This window comes from Vipera berus (genome assembly GCF_964194415.1).
Source record: "Vipera berus genome assembly, chromosome: 3".
Classification (NCBI taxonomy): domain Eukaryota; kingdom Metazoa; phylum Chordata; class Lepidosauria; order Squamata; family Viperidae; genus Vipera; species Vipera berus.
The window spans coordinates 36,948,737-36,961,124 of record NC_138204.1 but is presented as its reverse complement, the minus strand read 5'-3'; the positions used below and the strand labels follow the sequence as shown (position 1 = coordinate 36,961,124).

The window sequence follows — 12,388 nt, the reverse complement described above, 5'->3', positions numbered from 1 at the left end:
AAGAATACGGGGTTGTTTGTACAAGGCATTTGGAGATTTATTTTGAAATTATGTAACCACTTACATCTTATCTTTAGCAAACATCTATGATTCCAAAATGTATTGGGAAGAATTAAAATATGTGACCCCAAAGGAATACTCCACATTTTTTTAAAAAAAAATGTTAATATTGGGTTGAATGTAAATCTTGCATTTGAAACTTATGGACTTACACTGTGCTAAACCATAATGTAGTTTGATTTCTGTCCATGTGACCCTATCCACTATAAACCCGTCATATGATTTATGACAGTATTCTGCACAAAGCCAACCAATTATTGTTTAACTATCGATGTACCACATAGCATGATGTATGAATTTACCCTTGTGCTTGTCTGTAACCATCAATTGTACTTGTTATTATGGTAAATAACTGAATCTTAGCCAAATACTTTGTTCAGATCATCATCTACCTGATTAATAGAAATTTTATTTACAAATCATGCCTTGAGTTTTCTTGTCTGGACGGTGGTTAGATGATCTTGGTGGGGGCTCTCCAATTATTATGCCCCTGTCATGGACCGATCATCATCTCCTGCGGCTGGTCTTCCGTTTTGCCACCCCCCGCCGTGGGTGTTTGGAACCAATTAAATGGTACCGCCCCAGACGCTTAATGGATCCCCAGAGGTTCCAGGCGGCGCTGGGGTCCCCACCTGCCTCCCTTGCTCACAGCTCGGCAGATGCCTTAGTGGAAGCCTGGGAAAGGACGGCCACTGAGGCTCTTGACCGAGTTGTACCCCTGCGGCCCCTGACCCGGTGCAGATCCCGTCGAGCTCCATGGTTCTCTGCGGAGCTCCGGGAGATGAAGCGTCGGAGACGGGGCCTAGAGAGCGGTTGGAGGTCCAGCCGATCCGAATCCGACCGATTGCGACTAAGAGCCTACATTAGGTCTTATCTCGCTGCGATAAGGGAGGCGAGGTCTAACCACTTCGCCACCCTTATCGCGTCCGCAGATAATCGCCCGGCTGCCCTGTTTAGGGTGACTCGCTCCCTCCTAAATCAGGAGGTGAGGGAGGATCCCTTGCAGGGTCGTGCCGAGGAGTTTAACCAACATCTGTCGGACAAAATCGCTCGGATTCGGACCGGTCTGGACTCTGACTGGGCAGAGTCTGACGATCAGGACACGGGCGGTCTTGTCGATATCACCTGGGAGGAGTTTGATTCTGTGACTCCGGAGGAAGTGGACAGGATCATGGGGAGGCTGAGCACCACCACATGTTTATTGGACCCGTGCCCTTCCTGGCTGGTCTATGCAGCCCGGGAGAGGACACGCAGCTGGTTCCAGGCAGTTATATCAGCTTCTCTGAGTGAGGGTAGCTTCCCCGCCGTCTTGAAGGAGGCGGTGGTGAGGCCTCTCCTCAAGAAGCCTGCCTTGGACCCAGCTGTATTGAACAACTTTCGTCCTGTCTCCAACCTTCGCTTTCTTGCGAAGGTTGTTGAGAGTGTGGTGGCGCATCAGCTCCCTCTGGTCCTGGATGAAGCGGATTATCTAGACCCGTACCAATCGGGTTTCAGGCCCGGGCACAGCACGGAGACGGCATTGGTCGCGCTGGTGAATGATCTCTGGAGGGCTCGGGACAGGGGATATTCCTCTGTTCTAGTCCTATTAGACCTCTCGGCGGCTTTCGATACCATCGACCATGGTATCTTGCTGCGGCGTCTCAGGGGACTGGGAGTGGGAGGCACAGTCTTACAGTGGTTCTCCTCCTATCTCCAGGGACGTTCGCAGTCGGTGTTGGCAGGAGGGCAGAGGTCGACCGCGAGGTCTCTCATTTGTGGAGTTCCTCAGGGGTCGGTCCTCTCGCCTCTCCTGTTCAACATCTACATGAAACCGCTGGGTGAGATCATTCGTGGCTTTGGAGTTGGGTATCATCAGTACGCTGATGATACCCAACTTTTCCTTTCGACCCCAAACCACCCCAGTGATGCCCTCAACGTGATGTCCCGTTGCCTGGAGGCGGTTCGGGTCTGGATGGGGAGGAACAGACTTCAACTCAACCCCGACAAGACTGAGTGGCTTTGCATACCTTCATCCCGGGTTTATTCGGACATTCCACCTCTGGCTATGGGGGGTGAACTATTACCCCCCGTAGATAGGGCTCGCAACTTGGGAGTCCTCCTAGATTCACGGCTCACCTTGGAAGACCATATAGGAGCTGTGACTAGGGGGGCCTTCGCCCAGGTTCGCCTGGTGCGCCAGTTGCGGCCCTATCTTAGCCGGGATGATTTGTGCACGGTCACTCATGCGCTCGTGTCCTCTCGTCTGGACTACTGCAACGCCCTCTACATGGGGCTGCCCTTGAGGACCACCCGGAAGCTCCAACTGGTACAGAATGCAGCCGCGAGAGTTGTGTTGGGAGTCTCCCGATACTCCCACGTTACACCTCTGCTCCGTGAGCTGCATTGGTTGCCAGTTGTCTTCCGGGTGAGATTCAAGGTACTGGTAACGGTGTTCAAAGCCCTCCATGGCATGGGGCCGGAGTACCTTAGGGAACATCTGCTGCCGGCATCAAGCTCCCTGCGCCCTGTGCGTTCCCACAGAGAGGGCCTCCTCAGGGTGCCACCGATCAGAGAATGTCGATTGGTGGCCCCCAGGGGGAGATCCTTCTCTGTGGGCGCTCCGGAGCTGTGGAATCAGCTACCGGTAGAGCTCCGGATGGTGCCCGATCTTCGCTCCTTTCGTCGCGATCTCAAGACGTTTTTGTTTGTACAAGCCGGCCTAGCCTGATGGGGATCGGTGGGGTTGTTTTATTTTTGGTGTTTTAATTTTATCTTGGGGTTTTTAGAATTGTATTCCTATTGTTTTAATTTGGGCAATCATTTAATCTCTTTTTAATGTTTGTATTTGGTATTTTATTCTGCCCTGTGAACCGCCCTGAGTCCTCAGGGAGAAGGGCGGTATATAAATATTATTAAATTAAATTAAAATTAAATTGATTCAATGGAGAATTATCTGCATCTTAAACATTTTTAAGATGTAAAATATTTGGCACACTATTGCTTTTTACTCTGTCTCTATTTTAGCATCTGGAAAGCGATATGATAATGACATTAATAACAAAACATGTTAAATTGGGGATTTTGAATTGTGTTACTGAATCCTAGGATACCAAGAATATGCAACTGTTTTATATTTTCATTTTCCTCTGAAGTTTATGATTTAAGGCAGATGTAGAGCAGAGACTATTTTTATCTCATTGCCATAGGTGGAGATGCAAAATACAAGTGTTTATTTTTTTAAACCAACTTGAAAATAATTTGAGTTTAATGAAACAAATAAAGAGTGGTTGGTCATTTTAAAAGCCTGTGCATCTTCTGCAAAAGAACTTGAGTGGCAGCTGTCACTGTCTCCCCTGGCAACAATCTAAAGTGGAGGTGTAACAGGAAGAAGCCTAGGTTGGCTGGAAGTATACCATCTGCCAGTCCTTCAACTTATTACAGCGATCTGAAGACTGAGTCTATATCAGAGTTCCCAAACTGTTTGAAGAGGTGCCAGGTCTAACACATGTTTCTGATTAACTCATTACACAGACAGCACTGGAGCAGCAGTCAGTGCTGATGTCGGTGATAATCTCTTAGCTGAAGTTTGATAAAACCTCACAAGCTTTCACCATGCCAGAGCATCATATCTCTTTCCCAGCTCAGAAGACTGGTCCACATAGCACTTCTCACCTTAGAACATTTACTTGATGCTCCCAAATTCTTCTTAATTCAGTTCTGGGCAGTGTTTTAACTACATCTGCAAACTTATTTTCCTTTACTTTTCTCCAAATAAACCTATACATTCCTTCCATTGCTAGGACCCATTCCCATTCCTAGAATCCTCTTCTAAAGTTCCCTTTTAACTGACACTTCATGTGACTTTTTTTCCCCACTGGAAAATGTGGTCTCAGAAAATTAAAGAGCTACTAATCTTTCCACAATATAAAATGTCATGTATGTATTTTATTTATTTTGCAGTTGAGAGGGATTGTTTCAACCTATTCCCATCTGGTATCCCAAATGATCACCTGCCATAAGACAGAGATGGAAAACAATTGCTTTGAGTCAATTTCCCAGTTTCCAAAAAAAAACAAAACACCCCCAAACCAAAGGAAAGAAACAAAAGCTGAGAAGATTGAATTCAATTATAATCTCACTGGAGAAGCTGCTGAAAAAAGCTTCTTTAAGATTGCACTCCATATGTTATCACATTTAATATATAGCCTAGATTAATATAAAGTTTCAAGCATTTGTGACAAAAATACAATATTCTCAGCAGTATTGAATTGTTAAATTAGTAGGGACTATTTAGCTAACTGAAAAGGGATGCAGTGGCTCAGTGGGTTAGGAGGCTGAGCTTGTCGATCAGATGGTTGGCAGTTTGGTGGGTCGAATCCCGAGTGCCGCATAACAGAGTGAGCGCCTGTTACTCGTCCCAGCTTCTGCCAACCTAGCAGTTCGAAAGCACGTAAAAATGCAAGTAGAAAAATAGGGACCACTATGGTGGGAAGGTAACAGCGTTCCGTGCGCATTTGGCGTCTAGTCATGCCAGCCACATGACCACGGAGACGTCCTCGGACAAGTGCTGGCTCTTTGGCTTTGAAATGGAGATGAGCACCGGCCCCTAGAGTTGGAAACGACTAGCACGCATGTGCGGAGGAACCTTTACCTTTACTATTTAGGCAACCTAACTTAATTTCCTCCACCATAAGACTCATCAAATCATAGGAATGGAAAAGAAAGGAACCTTCCTTCAGTAAATCTTCCCTATTGGTTCTTGTTCTACCCTTAGGTGCTATAGTTGGGGTAGCCAGCACACTTATAAGCAACGAAATCGGTGGTAGTAAGAGGCACTGAAAATGGCGGCAGTTAAAGCGGGCACTCAGCCACGCCCTGAAGTCTTTGGAAATTGCCTCACTGATTGAGGACCTCCGTAATGGCTGGGAGGCTGGAGGCTGTTGTTGTTGCCTCTAATTGTAATAGGAGCTGCCAAGGAGCCTGGAATTGGAGAAGCAGCACCCTCGAAATACCTCTCCTTAATTCTGGCCTTCTGGAATGGCCTGAGAGTGTTTGTAAGGCTTTCAAAATGGCGGCCGCTAGTAAGTGATCCCCTGCTCCATCGTTATGTCCAAATTGATAAATGCGGCAGCTGCTTGTATGGCCCCGACTAATAAGAGTGGTGACAAAATTCTGGCCGAAATTGACTCTATTTGAGTCTAAACAGCCCTCGCTAGAAGGGAGAGTCCCTCCCCACCTAGGAACACTAAAGGCGGCACTCAAAATGATGACCGCTGCACTTCTGCCCTGCCTGGAAGCTATAAATAGTTCAAGGCTACAGCCAAATCATGCAAAACCGCTCTTACTCTCAGCGGTTTGAAACAAAGTGCTGATCTCAGCACAGAGAAGGGAAGGGAAGGGAAAGGTACAACCTGTGAAAATCCAACAGTTTTGTCTGCTAGAAACAAGAGCCAATTTTCACCATGTCTCTCTTGGGCTAAGACTAAGTCGTGACTGGGGATTCCTAGCCAGAGGAAGAGAGGCGTGGCAAAGGTTGATTGACTTAGTTTCTAGGGCAGAAAGGCAAGATCAACCCATCTGTGGATTCTCCATTCGTCATGTTGGAGAATAAATATATACTATATAATAAATCAACACCCTGTGACACCTTTTCAAGTATTGAAAGGCTCCTATCATATGTCCCTTTAGACTTTATTTGAAAATCTCCTGTCCCTTTAACCATTCTTCATTGGATTTAGGCTTTGAACACTTCACTTTCTCTGAATTATTTCAAGTTATTCATTATCTATCCTTCTTGTATTATATCAGGGGTGTCAAACTGCTGGCCCGGGGGCCGGATGCGTCATGCCCACACCACGCCCACCCCATTGAGTCTATGGGAAAAAAGTCGTGATACATCACAACACACCACATGACATCACGAGTTTGACACCCGTATATTATATTGACCATAACAGGATACAGAATACCAAGTGTGGCCTGACAAACCTAGCATAAAGTTTCCTATTATTTCCCATGATTTTTATCTCTGTTGATTGGGCCCAGATTAAAATAATGTGTGCTAATGTTTCTGGAACTTCCCCTGTATTTCAGGAGTTCAAAGATAACATCTGCTTGTTCAGCACCCATGTGGTTCCAGAGATTTGAATTCACCCAAAATAAAACAACTTTCTTTACATATTTTGATTTGACCATTTTTTCCTTTTGTGAAAAGATAGATGCAAACTCGGAGTTAAACAGTTTAGCTTTCCCCATGTTTCAAATCACCATCTTGCCAATTCCAGCCAGCAGATCAACCCATTTCTTGACTTTCCCCATGTTCCACACACATCCAAAGAATGCTTTTTTGTTACTTTTGATGTTCCTAACAAGCCTTAGTTCATTCTAAGCCTTAGAGTTCCTTATAGATTCAGGCTATTTCCTGATATTCTGCTTTCATTTTTTTTCTTAGTTAATCAGACTTTTTAATGCAACTATGCCAGTTTCAACAGGTGACTTCCATTTGTTTTTCTCTTTGGTATTGTTTGGGCCTTAATTATCACATTTTGAGAAATTCCTAATCTCCTTGTTTTTCCCTTCAAGATTTCACCTATGGTATCCTTCCTACTCTGTTTATTGAAATCATCTTTTTCAAATCTAGAGCATGAATCTGTTTCCCTTCATGCCTCCCTCCTGCAATATGATCAATTCTTGAGTCATTTTCTCTCAAGGTTCCACTTCTTCAATTATTTCTTCCTGGTTATTGAATATTAGGTTCAATATAGCTGATCTCCTAATTCTCCCCTCCACATTTGAAAATAAAGTTGCTTGTAAAGGATCTAAAAAATACGTTGGCTTTCCACTTGCTGCAGCCTTTGATTACCAGTTCATGTTTGGGTAGTTGAAGTTGCCTATTGTCCCTGTGGTGTGTTTCTTGGATACCTTGCATTTGTGAAATTCCATTCATATCTGCCCAATTGGGAAGCATGTAATAACACCCACAATAGGATTATTTTCTTATTTTTCTCTTAATTTTCACCCAGACAGTTTTGACTGGATTTTCACTCTTGGTATCATAGATTTACACAGAGATGCAATCTTTCTCTCTCTCTCTCTCTCTCTCCCTCCCTATGCATCTGAATGAAAATATATATGGGGGGATGACCCCTCCTCTTTTACCGAGTCTGTTTCTTTTGAACAAATTATATCTTTCTGGCACCATACTCCAGTTATGAGTTCTGTCCTACCAGATTACAGATTTTAATACTACCAACAATGTCATATTTATCCTTCCATACTAGGGAATCAATTTCTCCTTGCTTCTTTCTCACATTTTGTGCACTGGTGTGCAAACATCCAAGTCCTTTAGGACTGCCTTTCTTAGGCTTGCCTGTTGCATCTCCTGATGTAATTGTAAGCATGTCTTCCTTTTTACTACTCCCCCATCCCTATATGCCAACTTTGGTAACAATGCTGACAATGCTAAAGCAAAAGGTGTCATTTTATACTTCTCACCTAGGACTTAAAGAATTTCAGTGATAAATTTATAACTGCTTGCAAATACCAGGATTGTTGTAAAAAGCAGATATTTTTCCAACTGAAATTTATCAAAACTGTTTTCATGGACTCCTTTACATAGACCCAAAGTGAAATATATATAGCTGTCCATGAGGCAAAAAGCCCACTATTCTTAATTCTGAAAGACTCTGCAGCTTGAAATTTGTATGATACTTATCTTGAACTGGCTTTTAAAAAAACAGATGCAACATTTTCAAAGAAAACAATGAAGTTAAGCTTTCTTTAATGCAGACTGAATTGGCTGAAACACACATTGTAGGTCTCACTCCAATGAGTCACTAAAATTAAAAATCTTTCTCTAGTGTGGGAGAGAAACTGAGAAAAGAAATTTTGCCAATGGGTTATATTCTTTTAAAAAATTGCCAAAATCTATTTTTAAAAGTTGTGTAAACAAACTCACTTCCAATATCAGTTAGCCGAAGGAAGTCATCTGCATTTATAAACAGTATTATAAAAAGTGTTTCCCAACGTGTCTCTCTCCAGATGTGGTTGATTTCAGTTCTCATCATTTCCACCTAGCATGTACACATGTAATATTAGTTGGGAATGATGGCAGTTGAAATGTAAACATGTGTGGATGGCACAAAGTTTGGGCAGTTTAAACTATATTTATATTAAAAAATGCTTGACAGTCCATATTTTTAACTCCAATGAATCAACACCACATTTGGTGAACTAGTACTAAATACCCTGCATATGCACATCAATGGTGATTCTTTCCGCCAATCTTCCAACTGCTGCTGGCAATCAATTATGCACTCAAGTTCATTCATTGTCTGAGTGAAAACAGTTGGCAATTCTGGGGAGAAGAGGGGAGAAATATCATTTGTAACATTTTCATCAATAACTTCCACTGACTTCAAAGGACCAGGATGATCTTTATTCCTATAAATCAACCAAAATGTACTTTTTTATTCTATCAGAAACACTGTTTTCTCAGGAAGCTTCTCTTATTTATTTTGTGTATATTCAGCTTTGATTAGATGAAACTTCTATTACAAAGGTAACATTTGGAGTGTAAAATTATCAATGTTTAGATTAATCCATGTACTGATCCCAAACCCTAACCAGTTGTAACTAAAACTGCAATCTTGCAATTACTTACGATGGAGAAAGTCTGCTAAATAGAACAGAGCATGAATAAATCCAAAGTATGAGATGATAATCTTACATATACTTACTTTGAGCAAATAATATAGAAAATAGTGGAACTTATTTTGAAACATGAATGTGTGAAATTGGATTTTATATCTTGACGAAATAACAATCAGAACACATTTGTTCTATTGATTTAAATGTGATGGAGTTAGACATAAACCTAGCTGGCCTCAGGCTGGTTTTAGTTTTGTTAGCAGATGACTAAAAAGTAGTTGCTTTTAACTACATGTTATAAACTAGGAAGCAAAATGTTTGCTTAAATGTTTCCTATAAAAGGAAAGATAAATTTATATACAATTAGAAAAAAAGACATCAGGCTAGAAAGCAGGAAACCATGAGTTCAAGTCCTGCCTTAGCCATGAAAGCCAGCTAGGTGACCTTCAGCCAATCGCTGTCTCTCAGCCCAATCCACTTCATAGGGTTGTTGTTGTGGGGAAAATGTGTGTTTGATATGTTCACTGCCTTATTTAGTTGTAAAAAAATAATGCAAATGGGATAAAAATAAAAATAAATTAATAATAAATTAGATGAATATATGTGTATGGGACTCCTTTGAAGACAAGTTTAACAGACAAGTTTATCTGAAAACAATGACAGTTATGCTTATCCTCATATCCTCAGATGTGTAATATGAACCAATGAAAAATTTCTGGGCCAGGAGAGAGAGAATTTTCCTAATGGACTTGTATATAATGAATTTTGATCTAATGCAGAGTAACAGAGCATTGCACATTAAATAAAAAGATCAAGTGCAGGGCACTGAAAACTACCATACATTCTTTTCAGAAACTTTTCTATGACAAGCATGTCAAACAAAAGCTAAAATATTTAACAGGAAAAAATGCCATTAATGCTCACATCGTGTATTCAGTTTTCAAAAGGATTTAATAAATTATGATGATTTATTTATTTCATTGTATAAACTATAAATATATCATAGAGCCCTCATAATTTAAAATAATTTACAGGTTGAGGTAGGGGGTGGGGAGAAAGTGAGTATTGGAGCAATCAATGGTCTATCCAAGGTTGTCATTTTTTCTACTGATTACACACACACAGGCAGTGTCGATCCGAATGAAGCGCCAAGATGCCTGATTGCCTTCCATGGTTAATGCCCTGACAAATGTGTCTGTTGTGGTGCAATACGAATTCCAATGCTTGGCATCAATGCCCCTGCACCCACTTGGTACTGGATTTGGATTTTTGCACTTGGTCTCAAAAAAGTACTGCCTGTAGACATTGTTATTAAGGTTTACATCCACCATCACAGTCACCACATTGCCTCTGATGTCCGTTGCTGTGGTTTTGTTGGCAACCCAGACACTGACACTGTCACACACAGAAAATTCCCCTCGGTTATGCACAGGATGAGTTCCACGTTTGGCCCGGATATTCCTATTAAGAGAGTCCGCATTGTCCAGGAACTCCACACTTTGCTCATCTCTTGACAATGGTGGGGGCTGAGTGCTGAACAGAACACGAGGCGACTGGAACCGCCTCTTCTGAAAAAGCTTTGGATCCACAATGATGTTTGCTGCTGACCCAAATTCTTGATCCTCTGCCTTTTTAGGAGCAGGATAGTGCTGATCTGTGTTTCGAGATGTTTTCAGAGCCTCATGAGTTTTAGCACAGCTGGTGTCAGAAAGGTCAGGTGTTGCAGGGGACCCCAGAGAGACATTATCTTCAGATTTTGGTGCTGCCCATATGCCAATCAGAAATGCTATAATCAGAGTGTAGCACAGCATGGACATTACGCTATGCACCTAGGAGAGATCAAATCAAGAATGTTACTGTGAGCAAAGACAACATAGAAAAACATCCATTCCAAGATGAGTGGAGAGATGTGCTGATGCAGCAATGCCAGGGAAAATGTACAGTTAAGACATTTCACCATCTTACGAGAGGCCCAGCCATGTGGATAGCAGATGTTGTTTTTTCTTTCCCACTGCAGAAAGGATCATTCAAATAGCAAGCATGCTTAATAAAATGGGGACCCTAGGAGTTAATACGCCACCCAGAGTTGCTTTATCAGTGAGATGGGTGGTATATAAATTAAACAAACAAACAATACCAGGGTTACTGTTAATTCCTGAAGTACTATAATATAACTTATTTCAAGCAGTGTTCTGGGTTTATTAATAGGGACAACAGATACTGACAAGAACCTCTACAGGCTAAATTGGAAATTCTACAGTAAAAAATATGAAAAAAGGAAAAGTAGCTAAAAATACTCTATATTTGCATCTAGATTTCCAGGGGCCATGTGTTCACAAAAAGAATCAGAAAGGGCAGCACAAAGATATTGCTAAATTAGACACACATAGTGAAAGAATAATTTCTTCTAAGCTGCACTTCAATTTCTCAAAAGCTTCTTGATACCAAGATGTAAAATGCTACTTTTGCTACTGGAATAAAAGCTATTATGCAAGTCCTGACCTGATATTAGTTATAGAATTGTCATTTTCCCCAGAGAACTATCAGTACAATGAACCATGGGACAAATCCAACACCCAGTTAAATCTGCTTAGATTCATTGACTTTAAGGGGTTTAATCTCGTGTTGGATTGTGGCCATGGTTTAAATTGAGTAAAAGTTCTGAAAACAGATTCTCTTTCTCTTGCACTGAGTAGACAAAAGCCTAAAACCTCTTAGAGGAGAATGATTCAGACTTTGTTGTTTATCTTTAATTCTGCCACCCATTCTGAAATCCTTCAAGACAAAGGCCAGTCATTATTGCCGGGACTCTTTGACAAACCATAGATCCTCTTATTTCCTGCAGTTATACTTTGCTAAAGCCAATAATCTGTCAAATTCAAAGTTCTTTTTTGCTAGAATTCTTCAGATAATTTATACTTTGAGGCATACCCACAGATAATCTATACCTTTAGTAGTAGATTTAATAGATAATCAATACTCTTAATCTGAGTATACTCATCAATAGCTCAGAGTGGTTGCTAAGGTAGCAGACTGTATGCCAAGTATTTGCTAAAATTACAAGAAAGGAAAATTCCAAGAGGCAATGTAACTAAGTTTTGAGCTATAATATTTCAGCTTGCAAAAATACAGTCAGCCAGAAGATGGCAGCAGCAGGTTTGAGTTTTATTTTGTAATGGCCATCTAATGTTTATTTTGATGTATGCAGCCCATATAACATATCCCTATCCATCTTCACCATTCTGGCTGCACTACAAAAGCTGGAGACAAACAGAGCTAGATGATTGTGCTGCAAGAGGAAATTACTTCTAAACCAAATGTGTTACAGTACAGCTCAGAGAGGCACCAGAAGCTTTAACTTCTCTGATTCACTTGGAGCACTGAGGCCATGGTAACAATTCAGAACATGTCAAATGTGTTTCTTGATGTCAACAGATATGCTAATTAAAAAAGTTCGTGCAACAAAACTTAAAGACAATATAGGCACACCCTGAAATAGATCAACATCAGATTTGTTTACTGTAAGTCACTTGAGATTCATCACTCTGTACTAAAAAGGAAAAAGAAATTAGGTATGTGAATAAATGCTATTTGTATTTCTAACAGCGTGGAAGAAAGGGATGTTATGTAAATATAGCAACATTTAAAGATGAATTTTTGAGATTTTAAACATAAAAATCTTAATCAGAAGTTTTATTTA

General features: G+C 41.2%; 1 protein-coding gene across 2 annotated transcripts in view; it reads right to left on the bottom strand.

Annotated features, from left to right (window-relative positions):
* Window positions 1–8,454: 8,454 nt before the first annotated feature.
* Window positions 8,455–12,388, bottom strand: part of NGF (nerve growth factor) — an 89,653-nt gene continuing 85,719 nt past the window's right edge. For both annotated transcript variants that reach the window (XM_081325695.1, XM_081325694.1), the window contains exon 2: window positions 8,455–10,517. In XM_081325695.1, the coding sequence (XP_081181821.1) occupies window positions 9,771–10,517 (747 nt within the window). In that variant the 3' untranslated portion in view covers window positions 8,455–9,770. The remainder of the gene's footprint in view (window positions 10,518–12,388) is intronic.